Source organism: Molothrus aeneus, chromosome 32 (assembly GCF_037042795.1).
Source record: "Molothrus aeneus isolate 106 chromosome 32, BPBGC_Maene_1.0, whole genome shotgun sequence".
NCBI classification, from domain to species: domain Eukaryota; kingdom Metazoa; phylum Chordata; class Aves; order Passeriformes; family Icteridae; genus Molothrus; species Molothrus aeneus.
Genome location: NC_089677.1, coordinates 1,745,738 through 1,771,175, shown reverse-complemented (window position 1 = coordinate 1,771,175; position 25,438 = coordinate 1,745,738). Strand labels below are relative to the sequence as shown.

At 42.1% G+C, this 25,438-nt stretch overlaps 2 protein-coding genes across 4 annotated transcripts in view; both read left to right on the top strand.

Moving 5' to 3' along the window:
- Nucleotides 1-1,377: 1,377 nt before the first annotated feature.
- Nucleotides 1,378-20,365, top strand: SAMM50 (SAMM50 sorting and assembly machinery component). Of its 2 annotated transcripts, none has more exons than XM_066568419.1 (15): nt 1,378-1,436; nt 3,152-3,262; nt 4,289-4,390; nt 4,862-4,949; nt 5,502-5,608; nt 7,565-7,695; nt 7,903-7,990; nt 8,582-8,710; nt 9,371-9,442; nt 10,525-10,611; nt 11,929-11,999; nt 12,408-12,475; nt 13,279-13,425; nt 14,513-14,654; nt 16,026-20,365. In XM_066568419.1, exons 1-15 carry the CDS (start codon nt 1,416-1,418, stop codon nt 16,069-16,071), a joined length of 1,410 nt encoding a protein of 469 aa, XP_066424516.1. In that variant the 5' UTR covers nt 1,378-1,415; the 3' UTR covers nt 16,072-20,365. The 2 variants fall into 2 exon arrangements, with proteins under 2 accessions (XP_066424516.1, XP_066424517.1); XM_066568420.1 differs by lacking the exon at nt 1,378-1,436 and adding an exon at nt 2,329-2,346.
- A 2,420-nt stretch (nt 20,366-22,785) lies between these two features.
- The window catches only part of PARVB (parvin beta), a 51,403-nt gene continuing 48,750 nt past the window's right edge, over nt 22,786-25,438 (top strand). The window contains exon 1 of one of the 2 annotated variants that reach the window (XM_066568407.1): nt 22,786-23,027. In XM_066568407.1, the coding sequence (XP_066424504.1) occupies nt 22,913-23,027 (115 nt within the window). In that variant the 5' untranslated portion in view covers nt 22,786-22,912. Of the gene's footprint in view, nt 23,028-23,269; nt 23,291-25,438 lie in introns of those variants that run through there. The other variant, XM_066568409.1, reaches the window with a different exon arrangement.

Sequence of the window (25,438 nt, the reverse complement as noted above, 5' to 3'; positions counted from 1 at the left end):
TTAACAGATAACTAAATATAAATAAGATAATGAAAACCCATTAAATAATTTGTTCCATTAATAATGCGCTAAAATATTTATTTATATTTAATATATATATTTTAAAACATACATAAATTATATCAGTAATGTAAAGTATAACTAATATATAATAACTATATTATCTATAAATATACAAATATAAAAATGACATACAGAAATAGATATAACAATTTCATGGAATGTGAAATAATAGTAGTAGTAATAATAATAATTATAATTACAATACCAACAATTTTAAGTAATTTACAACATGAGCTTTCAGTTTCAAGTGCCCAATCTGCTTTCCCAGATTTGGGACAAATCCCATGGGTTTGGGATGTAACACGTGCGTTTGGGGTGAATTCCCCGGGTTTGGGGTGAATCCCGTTGGTTTCGGCTGACACAGGTGGGCTTGGGGTGAAACAAACACGTGAGTTCAGGGTGAATTCATGGGTTCAGGGTGAAACTGTAGTATACGATAGAGATCATTCATGCTATTTATGTATAAAATGTTGTAAAATCCAAGCTATGTCTTTGACCACCCGGCTGGGAGCAGAGTCTTATCTTTATTCAATTAGCTCCCGGACAACGCTAAGATAATATCAAGTCTGTTAACATATGAATGGAACCTTCCTGGGCCATGATTGCTGACTTCCCTGGAATGTCAGAACCACTCAGGAGGGACCTGCACCTGGGAGATCGCGTCTACCACACTCAAGCACCGGTGCCACTCTGCTACATGCGAATACAGGCTCTTCAACCATCGAGACACCTGGATTCACTTTTGTCTATTCCTGCACATGTATGGCCCCAGTTCTGCATGTGAAGGGACACAAAGGAACATTCAGTCATTTCTGCCTCAGGCAGAATAAACTGTATATAAACTCGCTGCATGAAGCGGACGGGGTGAACCACTGGGAGACGCGGACACTTTGTCGGTCGGATCCAGGTTCACCCAGCGCCGACACGCAGGGTTGACGCTGCCTTGGCTGTGGTGGCTTTTTTCCGAAATTCTATTTTGTTAACGATCTAATAAATCATTGCTAAATTTTCTTATAAATTTTGTTTCTGATTTGATAATTTATAACAAAACGAACACGTGGGTTTGGGTGAATCCCCTGCATTTGGGCTGAATTCCCCGGTTTTGGCTGAATCCCGCGGGTTTGGGGTGAATTCGCCGGGTGTAGGATTAATCCCCGGGGTTTAGGGTGAATTTCCCAGTTTCGGTGACCCCCGGCCGCAGGAAGCGCTCCCTGGCCGCACCCCTTCCGCCGTCCTGACCAATGGGCGCCGGGCGGGGCCGCCTGTCATGGCCGCCCCCACGCTGCGGCCCTGAGCGCCCCTAGTCCGCCGGAGCCGCCGCCGCCGCCGCCGCCGCCGCCGCCGCCGCCGCCATGGGCACCGTGCACGCCCGGGTGAGCGCCGGGGCCCTGGGGGTCGGCCGGGGCGGGACCCGCCGGGGGTGGGACCCGGGCAGCCGCCCCGGGGCCGCCCGAAGGTCGCAGGGCCCCGCGCTCCCCGCCGCGACCTTCGGGCCGGGCACGGCGCGGCCGCGGCCGCGGCCGGGAGCGGGGCTGCGGCCGCGGATGCGATCGGGGGCCGTGTCCCGCCTCAGCCGCTCCGCGCCTCCGGGCCCGCCGGTTGTGGCACAGTCGGGCCGGGGCAGAAAGAAGGGGTCGGAGCCTGTGCCAGTGCCCGGAGGCGCCTTCCCTTCCCAGCTCATTCCTGGGACTTTTATGGAATCAGTGATACTGACGGCTTGGAAGCGACCTTTATGGTCGTGTGGTGACACGTCCCCGCTGCCATGGGCAGGGACATCTTCCACTATCTCAGGCTGCTCCAAGCCCCAACCAATCTGGCCTTCCCTGTAAGGAGTAGGCACAGCTTCTCTGGCCAGCCTGTGCCAGGGCCTCACCACCCTCCCAAAGGAGATAAATTTCTTACTATTTTTCTCCCTATAGAATACTTGGGTCTTTTTCAGAGAGGCTGAGGTTTCCCAGAGCTGACCTACCCAGCGGTTGGGCTGGTAAGAACGAGGCTGGGGAAACGAAAACAGAATAAAAACGACCAAAACCAAACAAAACCCAAAACCAACCAGCTGACAAAACACAGTGCAAAGAGAAGTGCCCTTGGTGAGACCTGGAGGCTGGAGCCTTGCATTGCTAGGAGAGGGCTGAGGGGCCTCATGCCTGAAATCATCGTGAATATGTGCACAAATCTCCAAATCCGTCTACCAGTGCTTAAAGAAGAAACATAGAGGTCTAAGTGGTCAGTTTTAAGGCTGAAGAACAGCTGCAGGGAGCTGCCTCCAATTAAGGCTCTAGAGTATGTAAATACTGTGACTAATGTAATTTCTGTTTCAAGATTTTTTGCTTGCATTCTTTGTTTTGTGTCCATCTGTGGTGTGAACTGCTAGACAATATTACGTGGATACAAAGTGTTTCACGCTTGTCTGAAATTTGTGGCAGTAGTAGAAGCTTCCTTTGACTGGATTTTGATATGCAACAGCAGTTTACTATTCAGGAAAGCAGCTATTCTGATAAGTCTTCTTTTAGGGCTCTTTCAGGTATAATAAATAAAGCCATGTTGTGTTTCATTAAAGTGTTTGGCTCTGATGGTCAGAACCTGAGGTTCTCGAGCTGTATTTGAAAAGAATAAGGCTAAAAATAAAAGAAATACTGAAATATAAAGGCAAATAAATACATGCAAAGCAAAGTAACATTCTGAGGAAACTCTTTTTATTTTATTGTTTGACATTCATAGTCTTCTGCCTTCTAAAACCCAAACTAGACAAGTGACAGCATGAGCCTTTAGGGTTTTTTAAGAATTTGGAATTCATCTTTCTACACAAGAAGCCTGTCTTAAAACTTAAGACTATTTTTTGGAAGAATGCAGATTATTTTTCAGAAATCATTCAATGTGGAAGCTATTTAGCTTTCATTAAAAATTTCAGCAAGCTGGTAGGTGTCATATATTCTGGTAAATTCCTTTCATTTTAGTTCTCTTTTGCTTTTTTCCCTTAGGATTGGATGAGCTCACTGTTGAGAACCACGGGTTTTTCTCATTTACAATAGGCACCAATCACAAATCTGTGTACCCTATTAAATGCTGTTTTCTCTTATGCTTTCAGAGTTTGGAGCCTCTTCCAATGGCTGGGCCAGACTTTGGTGCCTTGGGAGAGGAAGCTGAACTGGTTGAAGTTGAACCTGAGAGCAAGCAGGAAATTCTTGAAAACAAAGATGTAAGTGCCTGAGCAACATCCTGAATTTTTTGGAGAGCAATTTTTTTCAGCAATTGGCAGTAATAGAAGGTTGCTGTTATTTTGCTGTTGTATTATACATAAAACACGGAGTCATACAAATATTTCTGATCAAGTTATTATCATCTGCATAGTCTCTTTTACAAACTCTGGTATAGAATCATAGAATTGTTTAGGTTGGAAAAGACCTCTAAGATCACAGAGTCTTAACTGTTAACCCAGCACTAAACCATGCCCCAAGTGCCACATCCACATGGTTTTTAATCTCCCAGGGGTGGTGACTGCCCTGAGCAGCCTGTTCCAATCCTTGACAACTATTTGAAGCAGATTTTTTTTGAAATTTACCCCTAAAATTATAATTCACTGAAAAGATTGGAAAAATAAGGGAAATGCAATCACTGGACTCCATTTGTACTGGCTAGTGTGGAAAGTGCTGTGATTTTTACAGTAAAATTGTCTCAGGTGATATTGTATCAAAATGAAAGTATAAAACCTCATAATGGGAGTGATTTTTAGCTGCATTTCACAGTGCACTGCTTCTGTGGTAGTGATGATTTTAACAGAGTTTAAATATTTGTGGCTTGTACACTTGCTTGATTTTCTTCTTTTAATTCTTTGCTTATATATAGCTGATAAAAGAAGTAGCAAATAACTACAACTAACTACATAATTCTGTCTTATGTACTTATTACTTGTGTGATTTCTGGAGTTGCTTCTTTGTCCAAACAACATTTATAACCAAAACCCCATCAGCTGCAGTCTATCAGTGTTTCTTCTGCTACATCCAGTGTTAACTTTGGTGTTAGAAATCTCTTTTCTTTCATTTTTCTGTTATGGGAACAATGTCCCAGAATCTCAGAAAGCAGTCATTTCTGATGATGTAGGTTAGCAGGAATTAGCCCTAGGAATCATCATGGTTTCTCACAATAATTTTTGTGCATTGGTGACCTTGATCCTCGTTATTACATGCAAATCCAGTACTTGTGTGTAAAGATTTGTTGTGTTTAGGTGGTGGTTCAGCATGTGCACTTCGATGGACTTGGAAGGACCAAAGATGACATCATCATGTATGAAATCTGTGATGTTTTCAAGGCAAAAAATCTCATTGATGTAAGTGTTGCAGCAAATAACAGACTTGCTGTTTAGAAATTAATTAAAATTTTTTCTCTCTTTTTCCTGCTTTGGGCAACTCCCTTCAGACATGGGGCAACTCTGTCAAGAACAAGGGCCCCCTAAATAAGTTGTAACTACTGGAATCTATTTGAATAACTGTTCTAACTATTAAAGTAATTAGGAAGCAAACTAACAAAAGGTATGAAGGTATTGACCCAGATGCTCTGGGTTTAAATTATTTCTGCAGATGCAAGTGTTAAAGTGGTTGTGTTCTGTTTTGAAGCTGCACATGTGTGTCTTTATATACAAAATCTGTGAATATTTTACAACTTAGCTGCATTTTAACTAATTTATCCTCATTAGTTTTTATTAACCTGAAAGACTTGAAGGGACTAGATTATCTTGAAAGCCCCTTCCATCCCAAGTATCCTCTGATTCTGTGAATGAGCAACTTTTCTCGTGCTGTAGGTGATGAGGAAATCACATGAAGCTCGTGAGAAGTTGCTTCGTCTTGGAATCTTTAGACAGGTGGATGTTCTGATTGATACCTGCCAAGGTGTGTATTCCCTCATTTATCCTCACCTTTATTCTCTTATATTCATACCTGTAATATATATTTCCCTGTGTAATAGGTTGGATATTTTTTGTGTGTATAACTTAGTCTTGTATACCTTTTTATATATTTTAGAAGACTAGGTGGGTATGCTGTGGATACAAATGTATCTACATCAGTTATCCCTATGGAGGAAATCTGTTTGCATGTGTTTGCATATATGTGTATGTCAACGAATGAATTTTCAGCACTTACAATGATTACAGTAAGCTTTCCTTAATCCACAGTTTCAAGGAACATGTGAGGGAAAGCTTGAAAATGTGTCCTGTACTTGTATTGTGCATCACATTGACATGAAATTACTAAAGCCAGTAATCCTATGATTGAGTTAAATTCTGCATTCACATCCAATCATCCTTTTCTCAAGCCATTTCCCTTTGTAGTGTGGACTTTTATTATGCCTTAACTCAGTTTTCAAATAATTCGAGTAACCTTCTGTCTGTAATTTTTAAAATATCTCTTTAGAGATAACATGCACTTCATTTATTTCTTTAGGAGATGATGCCCTTCCAAATGGTTTAGATGTGACCTTTGAGGTAACTGAATTGAGAAGGTTAACTGGGAGCTATAACACCATGGTTGGAAACAATGAAGGCAGCATGGTATGGATTATTTCAAATTACTAGTAATGCCTTTTAATATTCCTCTTACCTTCAGTTTCAAGCCTAGCTAGGAATATGGTGATCCAGTCTTGATCCAGCCTTACTAAGACTTTGTCAGGCCTTTGTGCCAGGCTTTTATTCAGCAAAAGCCTATTTTGAGCTGGGGGACAATGCTGTAGCTTCCAGCTCAGCATGTTAGTTTTTTAATTCTTGAAACTTCTTGAATTATTTCTTGCTACTATTTAAGATGTTTCATCTCCTGGAGAGATTAGCTAGGAATTTGGCATTTTGTTTCTATGAAGTATTGTATATATATAAAAAGTATATATATATATATATATATAGTATATATACTTGAAGTATTTTTTTTTCTCAGTCAAAATGCTTTATATTTGACTTAGAAATTTTTCTTGTTTTTCTCTTTTAGCCTGGTATCAATTATTCTGGGCTGTAGGTTTTTATGAATTCTACAAACTTTGGAACTTGTTTTCATATGACTCAATTAAGGATGCATCAGATTAAAATCTTGTATGAACAATATTTGCCAGTTGCCCCAGGAAGCACCAGCTGTACTGCTGGTCTGTGAGTGTGCTTTTACCAGAAGTGCTGCTGTGAGCAAGTTGTGCTTTCGGGTGCTCATCCTGCACCCTTTTTGCCTTCTCATTTGCACAGGGCAGCTGTGCCTGGGGCTGGTGGATAAGCCAGAACAAGGGGCTCATCCTTTTCCTCTTAGGGGTATTTTTAACCTGGATGTGATCCCACATGACTCAGGTGATGGTGTTTTGCATGTCCAAGGAAAGTTGGAACTGGGTGAGTTGAGAGCTGCTTATGCAGCTCCACTGCCAGGAGCCAAGTCCATGGTGTTGTGGCCTGAAGGAAGCCAGCAGGGAATCCTACCTGTTGCTTCCAGTGCTGCTCAGAACTGACTGAAAGCTGCTTGGGTTTCTCTTTTTGTGCTCAGCTTCCTCTTCTGTTTGATGTTAATTTATCACAGAGAAGTAAAACTTGTGAATGCTCTAAAAGCATGACTTGTGTACACTGATGTTGGCAACCCAGATTACATTTCCTTAAGAGTTGAATAGATTTATTTATTCTAGTCCCATAAATTCAGCTGAAGCTTATACATCTAGTACTTCATACTAAAAGCCTTTTCTTTTTATGGCATAATAACCATCATTACAAAGCTCAGGTTACTGGTTTGCTTCCAACAGCTGTCAGACAAAGGCAGTCAGGATTTGGGAGTTTTTTAGTATTCTTTTCCAATAGAACACAACAATAGTACAGTGGTAGTGTATATGTTGGGAGGAAACCTGCTCCATCTTTTCTGTCAGAGGGCCAAGAGCTGGCTGAAGGATGCAAGGAATTTGTGTCAGAATTGGCAAAACTGTTTCAGCAGTTTCTGGAGAATTGCAGAATTGAGTTGTGCCACCAGGTCTAGTTGCAAAAGGATCTTAGTGCTCAAAACAAAACTACAGGGAAGTGGCTCCATAGTGATAATTTTCCCTTGCTTTGGTTCTGATGAACCCTCCCTGACATGGGTTTCTCCTGAGGATCAGTGGGAGAGTCTGCAGTTGCAGAGCAGCTGCTTGTTGTGCCAAAGATTTGTTCTCCAGGACTTTGAGACAGGCTTGGAGATTTTGCTGGAAGTAATACCAGTACTGATATCTCAGTGAGAGTGCAGATTAAGTCAGCAGCTACTAAACAACAATAAAAGTTGGATGGTTGATTGTAATTTGCACTGTTGGCTTTGCATTGCCAGCGCAGAGAGAAAACTAACAGAAAAAAAACACATTCACTTACGTGTATTTTTAAATATCTTAATTCTAATTCTCATGATGTCCCTGTCTTCAGCATATGATTTAGATGCAAGGCAGCAGACAATATAAAATATTATGGTGTGGGGAAGTATTTGTTTGTTTGTCTAGTGTTTTGGGGTTTTTTATTTATTTTCTGTAGGTACTTGGGCTGAAGTTCCCAAATCTCCTTGGACGTGCAGAAAAGGTGACCTTCCAGTTCTCCTATGGAACAAAAGAGACTTCATATGGCCTGTCCTTCTTCAAACCACGGCCTGGAAACTTTGAAAAAAAGTAGGGGATGTGGTTTTCGCTACTTCTTTTTTTAGTGAAGGAATATAAAACAATTAAAAGATCTTTCCTTGAGTAAGAATTACATTTATTCTTTCCTGAGGGTCTGGTAATGATGTAGCAGAGCTGGTTTCTTAAATTTTTGTAGTTATTCAGAGCTGTACCTTAAAGAGTTTCCCTTTAAAACATGCCAGTAATGTTGTGTTTCAGTTTTTCAGTTAATGTATACAAAGTAACTGGACAGTTCCCTTGGAGCTCTCTTCGAGAAACAGACAGAGGAATATCAACAGAATATAATGTGAGTGTAGCACAAGTGTAACACACGCTTCATTTACATTTCAATTGGGCTCTTGGAAATATTTGTTTTACTTTTTGAATAATTGAATCACTCATGCACAGGGCTGACTTGTCTTTATTTGAATGAGGTCAATGATTTGAAAAGGACAGTGGTTGTGCATCTTGGATTTTTTTGTTACAATTCAGTCTCATTTTGGCCATATAAAAATGCCAGTATGTTTTTCTTCAATTTTTTTTTAATTATCATTTCAGAGAAGCAGCTGACTGCCTAGTTTACTGTATCAGCCCAATTCAAGATATTTTTCATTTGGAATGGATTCATTGGTGTGCATCTAACTCACTTGGCTGGAGCAGAATTAGCATAGCTCTGAAATGGAAAAGGGCTTCTCTCTGTTTCAAGATGTTTGGGAAGAAAGCCACAGACTCAAATATAAAAAAATATTTATTTTAATTTTGTAACAATTGTTTTAATGAAAAGGGCTTTTCTCTGTTTCAAGATGTTTGGGAAGAAAGCCACAGACTCAAATATAAAAAATATTTATTTTAATTTTGTAACAATTGTTTTAATGACTTTCTCAATCCTTTATTGTAGTTTCCCATCTGGAAGACCAATCACACAGTGAAGTGGGAAGTTGTGTGGAGAGAGCTTGGCTGCCTTGCTAGAACAGCATCCTTTTCTGTTCGAGAGGAAAGCGGACACTCTCTAAAATCTTCTCTCTCTGTAAGGCTTTTTCATGATAATATTTTAAAAACACATAACTTTGAGTCATCTCATACTTAGGAGTGATACCAAAGGAGCTTTTTGTCTTTGGAGGGAATGTATTTTCCTTCAGACATCTTTTGCTGTGTCTAGTCATTGCCATGGAGTAATCCAGGAGGCCCAAAGGGAGAAGAGGGAATTAAGAGAATTATAGTTGACTGTTAGGCTTTGGCTTGTTCTCCCTCTGTCTCACCTGCCGTCTCTTTTTGCAGAATTGCTTTGTTTTGTAGCAGACAGGAAGAGTAAATTTCCTCATCCTAAGCCTTTTGTAAACATTCTCCCTGATGCCAGCTTCTGGTCACTTGCCATCTTTCACTTACAGCTTACAAACTGTAGGAGATAAGCTCTTTGCAGATTGGTGGGTTGCAGCTGGGCTGCTGCTCTGTTTTGGGTGTGTGCCATGGCAGAAAATACAAATGTATGCATTTCATGTGGCCTGTAAATGTCAAACAAAGCCAGTCTATACGGATATTGTTCCCAAATCCATGTAGCTATACTAATCTTAGCTGGAGCTGTGCTTGTCTTCCACTGTTTGCACAGTTTTGGAAGGAAAACAATGATGTCACTCTGAGGCATTCAACAGATATGAGAACCTAACTGCAATTTTTTTCTTCTTTCCAGCATGCCATGGTAATTGATTCCCGGAACTCCTCAATCTTACCAAAACGAGGTGCTCTGCTGAAAATTAATCAGGTAGCTTTAAATCACTTGTGCTATTATTGGGGTTTATCTGTATGTTCAAATAAGTCTTAATTTATCTAATTGATGTTCATGTTCAAAAGTCTAAAGTTAAAAATTAATCTAAAATTGACTAGGGGACTATGCAGACTGGTAATTTCCTTTTCTGTTTACCCAGTGTGCCTTTTAAAATCATGAAACTTTTTTTATGGTGGAAAATTTTCATTTGTATGCCATTAGTCAAAGAGCACAGCCTCTCCATCAGAATTAAATTATTTATTAGCTGAGAGACAATATCCGTGACAGTATTTGCACTACGCTTTCAGTGGGTATTAATTAGCCCTTCTTTTTTTTAACACTGTCATGCACAGATTGCCAGGCTGCAGTCCTGTTGCTACTTACATAATTTCTAAGTCTGAGAGTTAAAAATGAAAGACTGGGTAAAAATAACTCTCCAAGGCATATGCATGTAACATTTTGGCTGAGAAAATGCTTTTCCCTCTTGTTACAGTCAGAGCCTTTCTAAAAGTTGGCTTTTCTGCTGTGTGGGTAATACTTCAGCAGCATTAATTTCTCCAGTGCTTTAGAGGCAGATTTGAAATGCCATTGGAACTAAAAGTAAGCAGCAGTGGACTGTTGTGAGTGAGAAAAGTGGTTGTAATTTGGGGTTTAGGTACTGTGTAATTTGTTAGATTCTGCCTCTAACACTGAGTTAGTTCAGTCACTTCATGAGAGCTGAACATAACAAATTGTGTCATGCCCTTCTTCACCAGATGAAATCTTCTCAGATCTAGGAAAATACAGTCTTGATTTTGGATGCTGCATTTTCCAGCTCCATTCTATCTTGCCTTCATTTACAAAATGGCTTGGAAAGCAATAGTTTGGTTTAATATTTGCAACAGAAAAAAATGCAGCTCATTATTCTGAGGCTCAGAAGTTCATGCATGGCTCAGTCCAAAAATCAGCTGCCTCACCATGCCCACGTTTCTGTATTTCTTGTAAAGAAAAATACTGCCTGTGCTGATGCAGACATGCTGAACTTTTAGAGGAAAGAAACATATATCTGTTGCAACTTCCATAAATTTATGTCTTTGCAGGAGTTGGCTGGCTATACAGGTGGAGATGTGAGCTTTCTGAAAGAGGATTTTGAATTTCAGTTGAATAAGCAACTTCTCTGGGATTCGGTAAACTTTTTAAAGATATTTTAGTAATTGACCTGAGGTTTTTCTGGAGCTATTAAACTTATGTCTTATGATTATTTTCCACTATGGATTAGGGAAAAGATTGTGAAAAATGGCTGGAGTAGCTAACTTGATTCTGTTTTCTGGAAAATGGACTATCTGTATTTTTAACTTTATGTTCCTGCTGTGCACAATCACTTGAAAAGTGGGAATTTTGGAGAGAACTTGTTTCACAGTTAACCATAAGAATGTTTTTCCTTCCAGAAGTGATGTTGATCATGTCTGTTCTTTGTGGTCTTCCTTAGAAGAGATTTTTCAAAAACCTTGGAAGTTTTTGAAAAACTTAAAAGCTTTAAACCTTCATGAATATTCTGTATAATCTTGGTTTAACTTCCTTTTTAGTTGAAATATTGAATATGTAACTGTTCATCTTGGTATCATAGCATGTAATTGTTTCTTGTGTATAAGATTATTGGGAAAAAAATTGGAATTGATTTCAACAGCATTGATTTAGTATTAGGTGGAAATAGGATTTTGAATTGAAATACTGAAAAACTGTAATAAGAATTTCAACATATCCCAGGAATATTTCTAACTGAATTTAGAAAGAATTTTTTTATCACATGGAGAGAGTGCAGTAAATTCTTCTCAGAGCTGAGTGGGGAATTAAACAGCAACTTCCATCATGAAGATTTAAAAGTCAGGGGTTACAATAATTTCTATCCCAGAGGTATTGACAATAGATGTCACTGTCTATCAGTGACACCTAGCACACAGGCAGCAAGCAAATGATTATATCTATTTATTTCAATGATTTGAATTGCAAGAATTACTTTTTATAGATAAAGAATAACTCTGTAGTTTATTTGATATCAGTATAGTGAGTCACAGAAGGTGTTTCATGTAATTATAAAGGTAATTTACAGACAAGTTATAATTGTACATTTTGGCAGCTGCTTGTTGGACTCAGTCTCCTGTGGGTTTCAAATTGCCAGGAATAATTGATGGCAGCAGTGTTGTCTTAATTCAGGACATGAAAATTCTCAAGACAAGAGGTTGACAATGAGATTCTCAAGACAATGAGGTTGAGTGCTCCCTTAAGCTGTTGTGGTTCAATTGTGCTATATTGCCATTTTCAAGGCACAGCACTGCATAAAAGAAAGAGGGCAGCAGCCATCAATAATTTCCTGAAAATCCTGTTCAAATCTGACATACAGAGTGCGATATCCACAGGATGTGAGCACTGTTACCCTGGGAGACTGGATGGGAGCTCTGCCTGAGGAATAAGTACTAATAAACAACTTGTTTTTCTCTCCAAAGGTTGTTTCAGCATCACTCTGGGGTGGAATGCTGGTACCTATTGGAGACAAGCCATCCAGTATAGCTGACAGGCAAGTTTTTTAAATGTTTGGGGTTTTTTCCCAGTCAACAGAGGTATTGTATATAGAAAACTCTGCACAAGAGAATAACAGTAGTAGTTCTGAGGAGAATAAAATGTTTGCAGTTAGATGTAATTACATGTTCCTACTCAAGCCATTTTCATATTGGGCTGGTGAATATTTATAAATTGCTGTGTAGTAGCTCTGCCTGCCCATATTTCTGGTTGCAAAATGGTATTTACCACCTGCAAAATTCTGTAACAGGCATAGGTTTATTCAGACATGAAGCCGTATTTTGACTCTGGTTACTCTGTAGCAAATTTTGCCTTCTAATGCTGGTGTTTAAAGATCACATTACTAAAGCTGTTACAAAGTCACCTTTAAGTGAAGCATTAAAATAAATTTATCTGTATTCACTAGGTTTTACCTTGGTGGACCAACAAGTGTGCGTGGATTCAGTATGTACAGCATTGGACCCCAGAGTGAAGGTCTGACACTTTTAAGTCCCCCTCCTCTGACAATACTGTAAATATTAGTGTGTCACAGAGAGTCCTTAAACTTTGTATAACCTGAAAATAATTACACTCATTCTCTACTTTTGAGAAGTGTTATGGCTTTGATATGTTGTTTACAGATCAGTTCACAATGGGATAAAGCCAGGTAGTTATTAGTTAAGCTGTGATTAATTACTAATTTTATAAACCATGTGTGTGTTCAAACTTGCACACTTCCAGTGTGTCATTTTAATTAGTAAGCAACCTTCAAGCTGGAAAAGTTCCCCAAGCATGGTTATAGCAACAGTTTGTTTGATACAGCCTATGTTTAGGTAGCTTAGGGGGAAAGATAATCTGCTCAGCAGAGGTGTTTGGAGTGCCAGGAGCTTCCTCAGTTCTATTCCTTACTCTGCTGTTATCAGTGGATTCAATATCCAGTCTATTTTGAAATTAATAGTTCAATTGTATCAATTGGCCATTTTTATTACCAAGGGAAGTATTGCCAAGGTGGCCAGGAGGTAATTCTGATGAACTGTCATGCCTCAGGCTGTTCTGGTGAGGGAAGGAAGAAAAATGTACTTCCCTTGGAAGGTTTAAAGAAATGTGGAAGTTCTAATTTTTCAAACTAATAGTGGTGAGTTTGGAGAGAGTCAGAAGCAAATGGGAAGAGTTGTAAAGGGTAGAACTTATGGAATGTAAAACAACTTATGCATGTGTTTTTGTGCCTTTAACAAGTGATTCTTTTAATATGTTTCACAGTAAATTAAAATGTTTATTCCAACATTTTGCCCAAGCAGGTGATTATTTGGGAGGAGAAGCCTACTGGGCTGGAGGGTTGCATCTCTACACCCCTCTCCCTTTCCGGCCTGGCCGTGGAGGGTTTGGAGACCTTTTCCGAACACATTTCTTCCTTAATGCTGGAAATCTCTGCAATCTCAACTATGGTAAGACTCAACAGAATAAAAACCCCTCTTCTCTTTATATAAGAGCAAAAAGGAGAGTTCTGTGTGTGTTCGCTCAGAGGCACTTTGTTTACTGCATATATTTTGGTGTTTGTCAAAAACCTGCTGCTTTTTACTTCTATATTTGACAGATTGCCAGTAGTTTATTTAGCTCTCTCCATAATTTCCAGCACAACTTGTAGGAAAGAGAGCCAGGAGGGTAATGGTAGTGTCTATGAACAGGTGATGTTTGCAGACCAGAGTGTAAGTTAACACTTGCTATCTTACACCATTCTGAATGAAAGATGATGGTTTAGCGGGGTTCTGGTGTTTACTGGGATGAACTAAAGAAAAAGTAGTGGCATTAGATGAGGGTGCGGTAGCTGATGGGACTCTTTTTCCTTCCATCCCTAACTCTATTCAGGATATATTTCAGTGTATTAATGTATGACTTTTCAATATGATTTCAGTCAGTTTTAGAATATAGTGATATTTGATGTCTGCCTCACTTGATGTAAGAAAGGTGACATACATATGGGAGGGAGATAATTCAATCAACGTAAAAATAGTAGAGACCCACTAAATCATAGAATAGGGTCCCAGAATGGTTTGGGTTGAAAGGCACCTTAAAGCTCATCTTGTTCTCCTGCCTGCCATGGGCAGGGACACCTTCCACTATCCTAGGTTCCTGCAAGCCACATCCAGCTGGGTCTTGCACAGTTCTAGGGCTGGAGCAGCCACAGCTTCTCTGGGCAACCTGTGCAGGGCTTCAGCACCTTCACAGGGAGCAATTTCTGTCTCATATCCAATCTAACCCTCCTCTCTGTCAGTGTGAAGCCGTTCCCCCTTGTTCTGTCACTCCAGGCTCTTGTCACTTGTTCTGTCACTTCATTTTTCCTGTGGGCTCCCTTCAGGTACTGGAACAGAGCAGTAAAGACATTGAAGTCTTTAATACTCATTTCCCTCCTTCTTGCTAGTAGGTGCCCTATAATAGGACATAGAGAGCAGCCAACAATCCAACTGAAATCAGTATTTTTATTCTAGTTCTGCTCTCTTGCTGTGCTGCTCACCTGTTGGTGTTTGACTGCAGGTGACGGTCCTAGGGCGCACCTGCAGAGGCTGGCAGAGTGCATCCGCTGGTCCTACGGCATGGGAATAGTGCTGCGCCTGGGAAACATCGCCAGGCTTGAGCTCAACTACTGCTTCCCCATGGGAGTACAGCCTGGAGACAGGTTGGTTTGGTACAACAGCTTCTGCAAAGGTTCCTGCACTCCTGTCTGCTTTCTCAGAGAGAGCTGTGACACATAGGTTTGTTTAGTCCACACCAACGGAGACATCTTGGTGCTGCTTTCCCAGCCTGCTTTATTCACCTTGGTTGCACAGTTGGGTTCAGACTTTGCTTCCTAAGTGCCACAGTTCATTTATCTTGAGAGCAGCTGTTAATATGTGCAAATAGCTGTGCAGCAGCTTCATTTCTTGTGGGGAAGTGATCACACAAACAGCTTGTGGAGTGTTCTTAAGCCTTCTAAACCCAAATGATTGGATAAATACCTCCTTTGCTGTCTTTAATAAATACCTACTTTAACATCTTTGCTTGAAAAATGAACACAAGTTTATCGATAAAGAGGAAAGAAGAACAAATTCATTTATTAGCAACCAGTTATCCTGTATCAAGTAAATATTATAATGTTGTTATCTTACTGTAAAAGTTCCACACTGTTGTCTCCTATTGCAAAAGTTTCATACCTTCTTGGTGTTTTCTTGTGGGCTTCTCCTCTAAGCACTCACTCTTTCTTCTTCACAAAGCAGCCAACTGATTCCAGTTCCCTTCTCTAGCCACCCCTCTCTTTTATAGCACTCTTCTTCTCACTGGTTACAGCTGTGGCCTGGTTAAGTCAGGCCTGTTCCTAATCTTTGATAATTAGCCCAGCTGCAACTCCTTAGGAGTAAGATTACTTTCTACTCTGTCGGGGATGGAATATAAGTAAGTAATCTTACCTCTTTAAGAGTTGCAGCTGGGTTAATTATCAAAGATTAGGAGCAGGCCTGATTTTAACAGGCCACACTTGTAGCTAATAAGAAGAGTGTTATAAAAGAGTGGATTGGTTGGCTGAGGGGAACTGGAGTTAGTTGGCTACTGCAAGGATAAGGAAGAGTTAGTGCCTAGAGGAGCTGCCTATGAGAAACATCAAGGAGGTATGAAACTCTAGCAATATGGAACCCTTGCAATATAATGATAATAGAACTCTTGCAATATATGATAATACTGCTCTATTTTCTTTTATTCTATCCCCTTACATTATAATATGCAATAAAAAGTTTCAGGAGTTCTGTTCTTGTTTGTGAATATTGTGTGAGGTAACCAGTCTTTCATACAGGAGGATTGTTTCTGTGGGCAATGTGAATGTATAATAGCAATTTTAAAATTATGGGCTTTATTTGGAAATGTAAATGCTCCATGTGGATGACAGATTGTCAAAACATTTATTTAAAAAAACTATTATCAGCTAAAACCTTTAGAATTTGGGGATAGGGAGAATTGATTTTCATTTCATTAGTAATTTATGTATCACTTACATTGTTTATTGTTTGTTTCTTTTTAGGATATGTGATGGTGTTCAGTTTGGAGCAGGAATAAGATTTCTATAATACAGAAATATTTTACATCACGGAATTAAATTGTGCTTTGGAGATGAAATCAAGACTATAACATAATTCAAAATGGTCCTTTTTCCTTGAAATGCAGATACACAGCTGAGTGATTTACCTCTTGGACTCCACAAGAAACTACATTAAATAATTATGCTCTAAAGGTTCATTGTACCTCTGATTCTTATCAAAGATGGGAGAATGTTTGTAGGAGTCTATCTTACAGCTTTTAGTTCTTGGTTTTTACTTGAAGTATTAGAGTTGTGTCAGATATTGGTTCTTGGATATGGTTCATATCATTAGAGTTTTATTGGTCTACTCAGTCTTCCTTCCTCCAACTACAAGTCCTTGAAAAAGCTGCTGCAAGTCAAAAATTATACCATTTTAATGGTTCTAAGTGACTCAAAATGTTCTGATTTGAATATATTTCAGTTGTAAATCACCTCTGTTTAAATTTCGAAAATCTGAAATGCATACTGTAAAAATTCAAGTTATCTGTCTAGCATAGTAAATACTAAAATTATAATTTAGAAAGGTTCAGGGCTCTGAACTTTGAGTGTTGTAATGCTCTCAGCAAAGCTGTTGATTTATGTCTTGTAAAAGCAGCTTTTTGTAGCAGCTGCAAAAAGTGACTCCAGACATACAAACGTGTGGAACTGCCTGGTTTCTCTGTGTCTTTCTCCTGACTTGTTGAGATGCTAATTTTATCTCCCAAGTCACCTCTGACTTTATCACTTGGGGTATAATCCAGTTTATAAGGACGGACTTACTCACTACTTTGGTCCTAACATCTTTGGAGGTAGTTGCATACTGATTATTTTTATGTGCATCAACCCTGTGTGGTCATGCTGAGAGAATATGAACTTGGAGTGCCCTTTCCCTGTATCACTTTTTTTTGTTGTTAAGTGTTGTCAGGTTTAAAATCACAATACAAAGAAGATTCAGGGGGAGCAGAACAGAAATACATGAGCTGTTAAACTCCTGATTTTTTTTCTGCTCAGATAAAGACAGCTTTGTATATGCTGGTGCTCTGCTTGACTTTGCTGAATATGTCAGGACTGCCATGAAAGCTCATTCCCAATCAAGTCAGCACTCAAACTCTACCATTTAAAAGAGAACACAGTTTTATACATTGGTTTAGCATTGGTAAGTATTGCTGTTGGTGTAATGCACTAATTAAATCTGGTTTAGTTGATAATTCTCTAAAATATGAAGGCTACAAACTGGACTGTCTGGATTTGCAGAGCTCTGCTTGATTAAACATCCTTCCCCTCTTATAAAGTAGCAGCATTAGGCTTACAGATGTTCAAAATGGTGTGAATGACAGAAGTCAGCTGTTTCAAATAGCAAAATTTGATATAAAAAAACTTTTTCAGTGTGTTTATCTAACAGATACTGTAGCAAGTATGTATTTAACCTAGCATTTTTGATGACTCTTTTGTTGTTATGAGATAAAATATGAAACTATGTTGGGAATGTCAACAAATGTTAATAGTTTTTTCCAGCACTATTGACATTTTGACATATAAAAATATTTTTAATGTGTATGTTTAGATACTAAAATGCTGTTAGGGTTTTCTCCTAGTAGTTCAAAGTTAGCTGCATTCTACTGCCTTAAGAGTTCTATTTTATGCACAGTGTTTACTCAAGGCTGCTCAAGTGCCATCCTTTATTATGACACAAGACCCTAAGCTCAGCTGGCTGTTTGAGAGGGCTCAGTAGTGTCCTGAGTTGAGCAGGCCTAGGGGGAGCCCTGAACTCAGTGTGCTCACTACACACCAGCCAGACCACAATGAAGCTTTGAGAGACTCTATGAGCATCAGGGGAGGAATGGAAGAAACTGCTGAAGGCTGAAGAGATCTTTTGAGCACATCTTCTTGCTATGCCATTCAGCAGAGAATTGTCCAGCGGGATAACAAGAGCAAAATCATGTTCCATGAGGCTCCACCTGCATCACTGTTTTCCTACTGGCATTGCACTAGGTTGAAAAGTAACATTTTCTTATGGCATACCACAAGTGCACAAAAGCTATCCAGTACAGAAAGTATGTCTGAATTCCTCTGGAAGAAGCATCTGGATTATGTGGTGGCTTCTCTGGAGTAGTGTATTAATATATTAATTAATATATTTCCATTTAAATTTTGCTGCGGAGGCTCAGGTACTTTAGGTGGATAAGGTAGAAATCAGAATTTCAGTAAAAGCTGCCATAGTGTTCAGTGGGAGAGCTTTGGCCAGATCTGAATCCTTGTTCTTCGTGGTTGTGTTTCTGGCCAGAGCTGAAAGGATAAACAGAGTAAGGCCTGCAGTCAGAACTGTGATTCAGAAGCTTGGTGTTTGTTTAAATGGACATTTTTGGATATCAGTTTACCTGTGGAGTAGTGAAGATGCTCTTGCTTTTCAGGCATGCCACTGTTAGGGACAGCAAGGTGGCAAGGAATGTCCCCAAACAGCACACCTGGAATGTGCTTGTGGTCTCCTGATTTCATGTGAGTAGTGCTGAGGCTGTAGGTCCCACCAGGCTGGCAGAATCCCTTCAGCTGTGGTCTTAATTCACTGCTTGCAGCCCTTTCTGGGGGCTGAGGGAGGCCTGGGGAGGAGAAGATTGTTTTGGGACAAGGTTTGAAGGGTCTCAGTGATGTGTCAGGGCACCCATGAGCCTGGGAGAAGGTGGCAGTAGCATGTCAGAAGTATGGCAAATACTTCCATCACCACTTCTAAGACAGTGGGTGGTTTCCAGCTGTTCTGCTTACATAAAAAAGTTGAAATTGCTCTTTATATTTGGAAGATCTGGTGTTCTCAGGTGCTGTTAATGAGTAAGTTTCTAGGGGGCTTAGGTGAAGGTTGAAGAGGAAACTGGGAGGCTGTGAGAATGTAAGGGGCAGGTTTGCTGCTATATTAAGGCCATAACTGTATTTGATTTGAAAATATAAGCTTTAAAAATAAATTCTAATGCTGACCTCAATAATGCAGAAGTGTGCTTCAACAGAAGTACCTTTGCTGTCACTCAGTGCCTTTTTTCACACAGATCTGGCTGCCAGTCTTTGTGGAGATGTAGCAAGTAAGGTTTAGGACTTCCTACCTTTGCAAAATACCTGCTGGTTTTGTCAGACATTTGTGTAGAAACAACTGTCCCTGTTGTGCCCTTTGAGGGAAGTGTCCCAAGACTTTCCCATGTGTGATCAAACACGGAAAAGTGAGGGGAGGTCATGTTGGATCTCCCTTCTCTGGGCTGGGTGAGCACTCACATGAAAATGTGTGTGCATTTTTACTGTGGTGTTACAGGGAAAGAAAACACTATGAGTCCTTTGTGGGACTATTAAGGAGTTGGTGAGGTATCTTGAAGATTATCCAAAACTTTGTATGGGAGAGCATAAGAATCCCAAAATTATGGAATTTGAGTGTACACTACAGTTTGTTCTGCTACTCTTGTCTTGTTTTCAAGAGGGCTGGCACTTGCAGCCACTGCATCGATAGGAATCTTTTCCAGGAGAATTTTTGTACAGCTTTTCAACTGTGGCAAACTTGTTGAGATAGTGGATGTGTGTTTTGTGAGAGCAGTGTTAAATTGCTGTTAGCAACTGCAATGCTGTTGGATGGTTTTACTGTAATTGGGATGAGACACTGTGCTGAGCGTATCCTGTGCTTTCTTCTCTTGTTAAGCAAAAAACACAACCCAGAGCCAACATCTGCATGGAATAAATGGTCTTTGTACAAGCTTTTCAGTTAAATAGAATTCATAATAGAAGGCACTCTGAAGCAAATCAGTGGCATCAGTTAGATGGCACATTCCTGCCTCAGTATTTAATAAATAACATTATTAACCCTACCTCCCCCACCCCAGAAAAACCCCAAACAACAACCCAAACCTGAACACCAGCAGTCACACCCCCAACACAATTCATTTATCTGGCAGACCAGGAGGAAAAATTAACTGTGTCTTGTGTCTTTAAAGTTTATATCCAAAGTCAGTACAAGTGGTGTTATAATAGGACAAGACCAATGATTTGCTGGTTTAAGAAGTGGCTGGGTTTGCCTTGCTTCAATATCTGATGAAGAGAGACCATATATTCAATGTCACTGTTATTTTGTGATATATCTAATAACAGTAACCTCAGATGGTCTAGAAGTTTGAAAGCAGTATAAAGTGCTATGAGGTCAAAATAAAGGAAGCAACACCTCTATCAAAAAGGTGAGCAATATTAAAATGAGCAGATGTGGATTTAGACTTTTAAATATTCAGCTAAATATTAAAGTAGCAGTTCAGTGCTGAAAATAAAAACAGATTTTAAACAAGGCTTAGTTTTTTAGTGTAATTCTCTCAAATTACATGTTTATGCTCTGGCAATCTTTAAAATGAGAATACACTCATTATTGGAATGTTGAATATATTCTTATAGAAATACATAGGAATCTCATTCTTAATGAGAGGAAGGTACCAGAGGGAATTTTCTGGCTGCAGAAGGCTGATAGTTCATTCATTATGGGGAGTTTAAACCATGTAGCTGGGCTTGCTCTGAGCTGCAGGCCACTGACCTGATGCAGCAGCAGCATCAGTGTGTCCCTGTTAGTGGCCATTAGCCAGTTAAATCACTGCACACTAACGCTGATCAAAGCAGTTGTGGAAGCTCTTCATTTCCTGTTTTGAAGAGCCCTATTTGTTTGATGAATCTTTAAAAGGCCCCAGGTTTTGTTTTGGTGTTTCTGAAGTGTGATTTGACTTTTTGTTGCCATGGGCTCTCCTGTCTCAAACAACTCCACCTCCTTTTTTTCTTTGCAATAGGCTGAATGCTTTTTCTACTTAGCTGTAGATTGAAGCATTTTATAAATAGATAGGACATCAAAGTCAGAGGTGAATGGATCTATCTGTGGCTTTATTTCAATTATTAAGAGACACTTTCTTTTAAGTGGTTACATCTTGAGTCCTGCATTGGAGTCAGTGAAGTTTTATTTACCATTTTTTCCATGTGTGTAAATTAACCAGTTTGCTTTCTTGCTCAAAGTTTGTACTCGTACATTTTCTGATTGTAATTCCATTTAAAAAAATCTGGTATGAGAACTGATTGATTTTTATGGGGCTTTTTCCCCAGAGATTGGATAAAATGCTTTTTCCACACTGCCTTGATGCTAAGTGTAATCTAAGATTTCAGTATGCATTTTATGAAATGAAAATATCCACTCTACCAGTCCTGTTGGAGATTAACATTAATGTGTGGGTTTTATATGAATTCAGGTTATTGGTGAACTGAAAATGGAGCTTGAATTTGTAAAAGGTCTCATGTGGCTTATGCCAGGAGGCTGCAGTTGATGTCCTTGCTAATTATTTAGTTTTGCAAAGTGGTTTTGTAACTGGTATTGGTCCCACCCCGGTAAATTCTCATTTGCAGTCTAAAAGCCTCTGCTACAGGCAACACATTGTTGTCACAGGAAATGAAATTTATTTACTGTTCCAAAGGAGAGTTTCAATAAAGTTCACGGAAGTGTGCACTGCCATTCAAAAGAGCCTTTCCAGCCTGGTCATGTGTGCCCTCTGCTTCCCTTCTGCTGGTACTTGCCCTTGGGTGACTTCATGCTCAGTCACACTGGAAAGCTTGGGGGGTGATTTTGGTTTTTGTTTGTTGGGTTTTTCTTTTAGTTGCCAAAGTGACTGTAGAAAAGCAGCTGGAGGTGAGGGACAAGAGTGGGTCTGGGTGACAGAGGGGATTAGCTGGGGTTAAATCTCGAATGAAACTCAGAAAATTGTCTCTGCTACATTCTGCTCTGAATGTGTCCTGCCTCTGTGTCAGGTCAAGCCTGCAAATCTGTCCCATATAAGCTGGATGTGCAGCTCCTGAGCCAAGCTGTGTTGGTTTGAATGCGCTCCTTTGTTGGGGCAGGTGCACAGACAAAGGTTGTGTGTGACTTTGGGGACCCAGCAGTCCCGTTAAAATCAGTGTGATCACTTCAGGAGCTTAAACAGGACCAGACCCTAGCACTAGAAACTCCTTAGGACCTGTTTTTAACGTGTATTCCACAACCCCCTTATCACGCTGCTGTGAAATGATAAGGAATAAGAAACTCTCCCTGTGGGATCCCAACCGAGTGTCTGGTTTGGGGCGTTTCTCTGCAGACACACCGTGCTGATGGCAGCAGCAGTGCGGGGACACCTGAGAGGTGGTGGCTTAGCAAACACAGAGCCTACGGCCCCTTCTCCTCGATCCTCCCACAAAGGGGATGTCAGACCCGACCGGCCACATGACAGGAGGAGAAAGCAGGCTGGTCTGCCAGAAGGGGCGCATGGCCGCAAAATTAGGCGGCACACCTGAATAGAGCCAGCAAGGAATTACGGTGCCCTGACAAATGGCACATGCTGAGCGTTTGCCTGCAGTTGTGTCCAATTGTTGCAGAATGTGTACTATATAAAACTGTTCCTAAGACAGGATCTTTGTGTGCTTTCAAGCCTAACACCACTCTGGCCCGGCTGTGGTGGGACCGGGGGTGTTGTTTTGCCGCTAATGCTTTTTACCCATTTTTCCTGGCACCCGCGTGGGTCCGGCGTGCCAGATGCTCCGGGAGAGGGGCCCGGCCGCAGGTGATGCTCGGGTGGGCTCGGTGCCCGCCCCCGGTACCCGGGGGTGTCCGAGGCTCGTCCCGCCCCCGCCTCCCTCGGACTTCCCGGCCGTGGCAGGGCGCTGTGGCCGCGGCAGCTCCCAGCCCGCCCCCAGTGCTGCGAGCGCACACCGCGGGCTCGTCCCGTTCGCTCGGGCGACTGATTCCCCGCTGCCGGACTTGGTTCGGCTCCGCGGGCCCCGCAGCCGCCGGGCGGGATCGGGGCGGGCTCCCCCGGCGAGCCCCGGCAGAGCCGATGTCCGCCGCGCCCGTCCGCTCCCCGACGCTGCGGCCGCACAGGATGAAGAAAGAGGAGTCGTTCCTGGGCAAGCTCGGCGGGACCCTGGCCAGGAAGAAGAAAGCCAAGGAGGGTGAGTTCGCCGGCGCGGGGGAAGGAAGGAACGTGCTCGGGCCGGCGTGACTCGCGGCTGCTCCGCCGTCCCGGCCCGTCCCGCTCCTCCGCGGGAACAGCGGCGGAGCCCCCGAGCCGCGCTTTGTTCGGCGGCCCCGCGGAGGGGCCGTGCCCGCCCCCGAGAGCCACAACGCGCCTGGGCACGGGCGTGGGGGGCGGCTGGCAGGGATGGGGGAGACTGAAGGAGGGCGGGACATCAGCTCATGCCGCGTGTGCGGGAAGGTAAGCCCAGAACCCATTTTGTGCTATAAAATAAAATCCTGGTCACCAACGAGACTATGACTGTCGTTTTCTTGTGGTCTGAAAGCTGTGGACCCCGGAGGGAATGGTTAAGTCCACCCGTGTTTCATTCCAGGTCTGCTTCATCCATAGGCTTTATGTTGGTGTAGGCACTGTGCCCAGAGACACACCCATCCCACCTACCTCACTATGAAGGATTCCGCATGGGCATACATAGCCCAGGCCGTACGAGTGTGTCCGTGTGGGATGTCACTGCTCCGTGCTACCTAGGCAGGGAGGCAAGAGCCTTCCCTTCGCTGCAGAGAGCCCGGAAGCTCCCCAGCCCGAGCCCAATGGACCAGCCCCTACGCTGGGGGCTCAGCCCCTGTTGCACACCCTGACCTGGGGCATGGGCACATCTGTGAGGCCCTTGTCAGGGCTGTGCAGATAGCAGCCTTGTTGCTGTTGAAAAAGGGAGGTGTCTCATTGCTGGACTTGATAAAGCTGGCCCAGTCCTGAATGCTCAAAGTGTGCCTGTCCTCTGGGGATGGTGTCTGCTGCTTTCCCCAGCTTCCCTGACTCACCAGTGCTGGCTTTTGTGGAGGAGCTGCACAGACTGTGTTATCCCCAGACTCCCGGCATCTGCCAGCAGGAAATAAGTGTGTCCTTACCCTATGGCTTAACACAACTGTGATTTGATGGCTGGCTAAAACTGGCCTTGGTTTTGTCCTCGTGTCTGCTGTGTGTAGGGTAGGGATGTAATTCAAGTTTCAGCCTCCTTTCAGCTGACTGTGGAGCATGTTTTGCCTGTACTGAGTCTATGAATTGCCAGCAGCATTCAGAAGACAGCTTTTTAATCTTGAAAAACACAATATTCGGCCTTGAAACCTGGTTCAAGGAAATTGCTTCCCTTTCCTTCTGCTGCCTGTTTTGGTGTGGCTTACTGGTGTTTCCTTTGTTATCCATTTTTAATCAAGTTTCCCTGATGTGGTTCTACTGAGGAGCAGCAGCACAAGCAGTTGTGTCTTCCTGAGATGATCTCATTTGCTTCCAAAGGAAGATGGTGGAAAAAACTCGTCTCTGGCAAGGAGGTCAAGCATGTGCTCCAAAAAAGTGCATGTCAAAGGTGGCTTCAAAGCTGAAACAGGTTGGCAGCTTCCCTTCTTAGGCATTTCAGCTTCACTAGGCCATGTTCTTGAGGTGGCCACTTACAGCAGGGGCCACCCACTGGTTTTGCTGAGTTTGCCTGTGGTTTTACCTACTTGTGTGGCCACAGCTCCTCGTGGCAATGGAAGGGCCTCTTTTGGTCATTGTGCCTGGTACTTAGTGGGGAACCACACCAAAGCCTCCCAGCCCTGCTTCTGTTGGTGTGATGGGGAGGAAGCTGCAACACAAGGGGCAGCTTTTCATGAGAGCATTCCTTCCAGTCTGAAATGCCACTGTCTGCAAGCCAGAGGAGCCACTGGTGTGACATTCCCTGGTGCTGCAGGGGCCCAGTCCCTTTGTTGTGAAGGGAAATGGCTTTTTTCCCTTTGTGGAGCAGCTCTCCAGTGGAGAGCTGCTGTCTCCATTGCACAGGCATGGCTGTCCCAGCCATGCCTGTGCAATGGGAGTGGGCCAAGGGGTAAAGAGTGATGAGCTGGGGGGTCTGCAGCAGGGAGAGAGAGGCTGCAACATGCCTTGTGGAAGGACCTGGGCAGCCTCAAGAGCAAATTTCAGGGCTAGAAACTAATTTTCTTTTTTTTTTAATGTGAGTGTGGAGCAAAGTAAACTGGAAGATCATCTGAGTGGTGTTCCTTGAAAGAGTTGGTAGAAGCAGATGTGTTCAGCATTTCCCCATGTGTTCAGCCCTTGGGAACTCCTGTCCTGTCTCCAGGTTTCTGCTGGGTTTGCCTGAGAGGACCAGCAGAGGTCAGAACGATCTTCCCAGAGTAAATCCTGTCCACGGCAAATGAGAATGCTGAGGGCTGCCACAGCCTGAAATGATCCTTTCCTCCTCTGCCTCCATCAGCTCCAAAGGCTCTAGCCTGAGGGCTCTTTATACCTTCTGCTTGCTTTCACTGCCTATGTATTGCAGCTGTTACTGTCCCAGCTGTGCTCATACAGTGACCTTTAATGGGGTCTTTGTGAGAGCTAAAATGCACTTATATC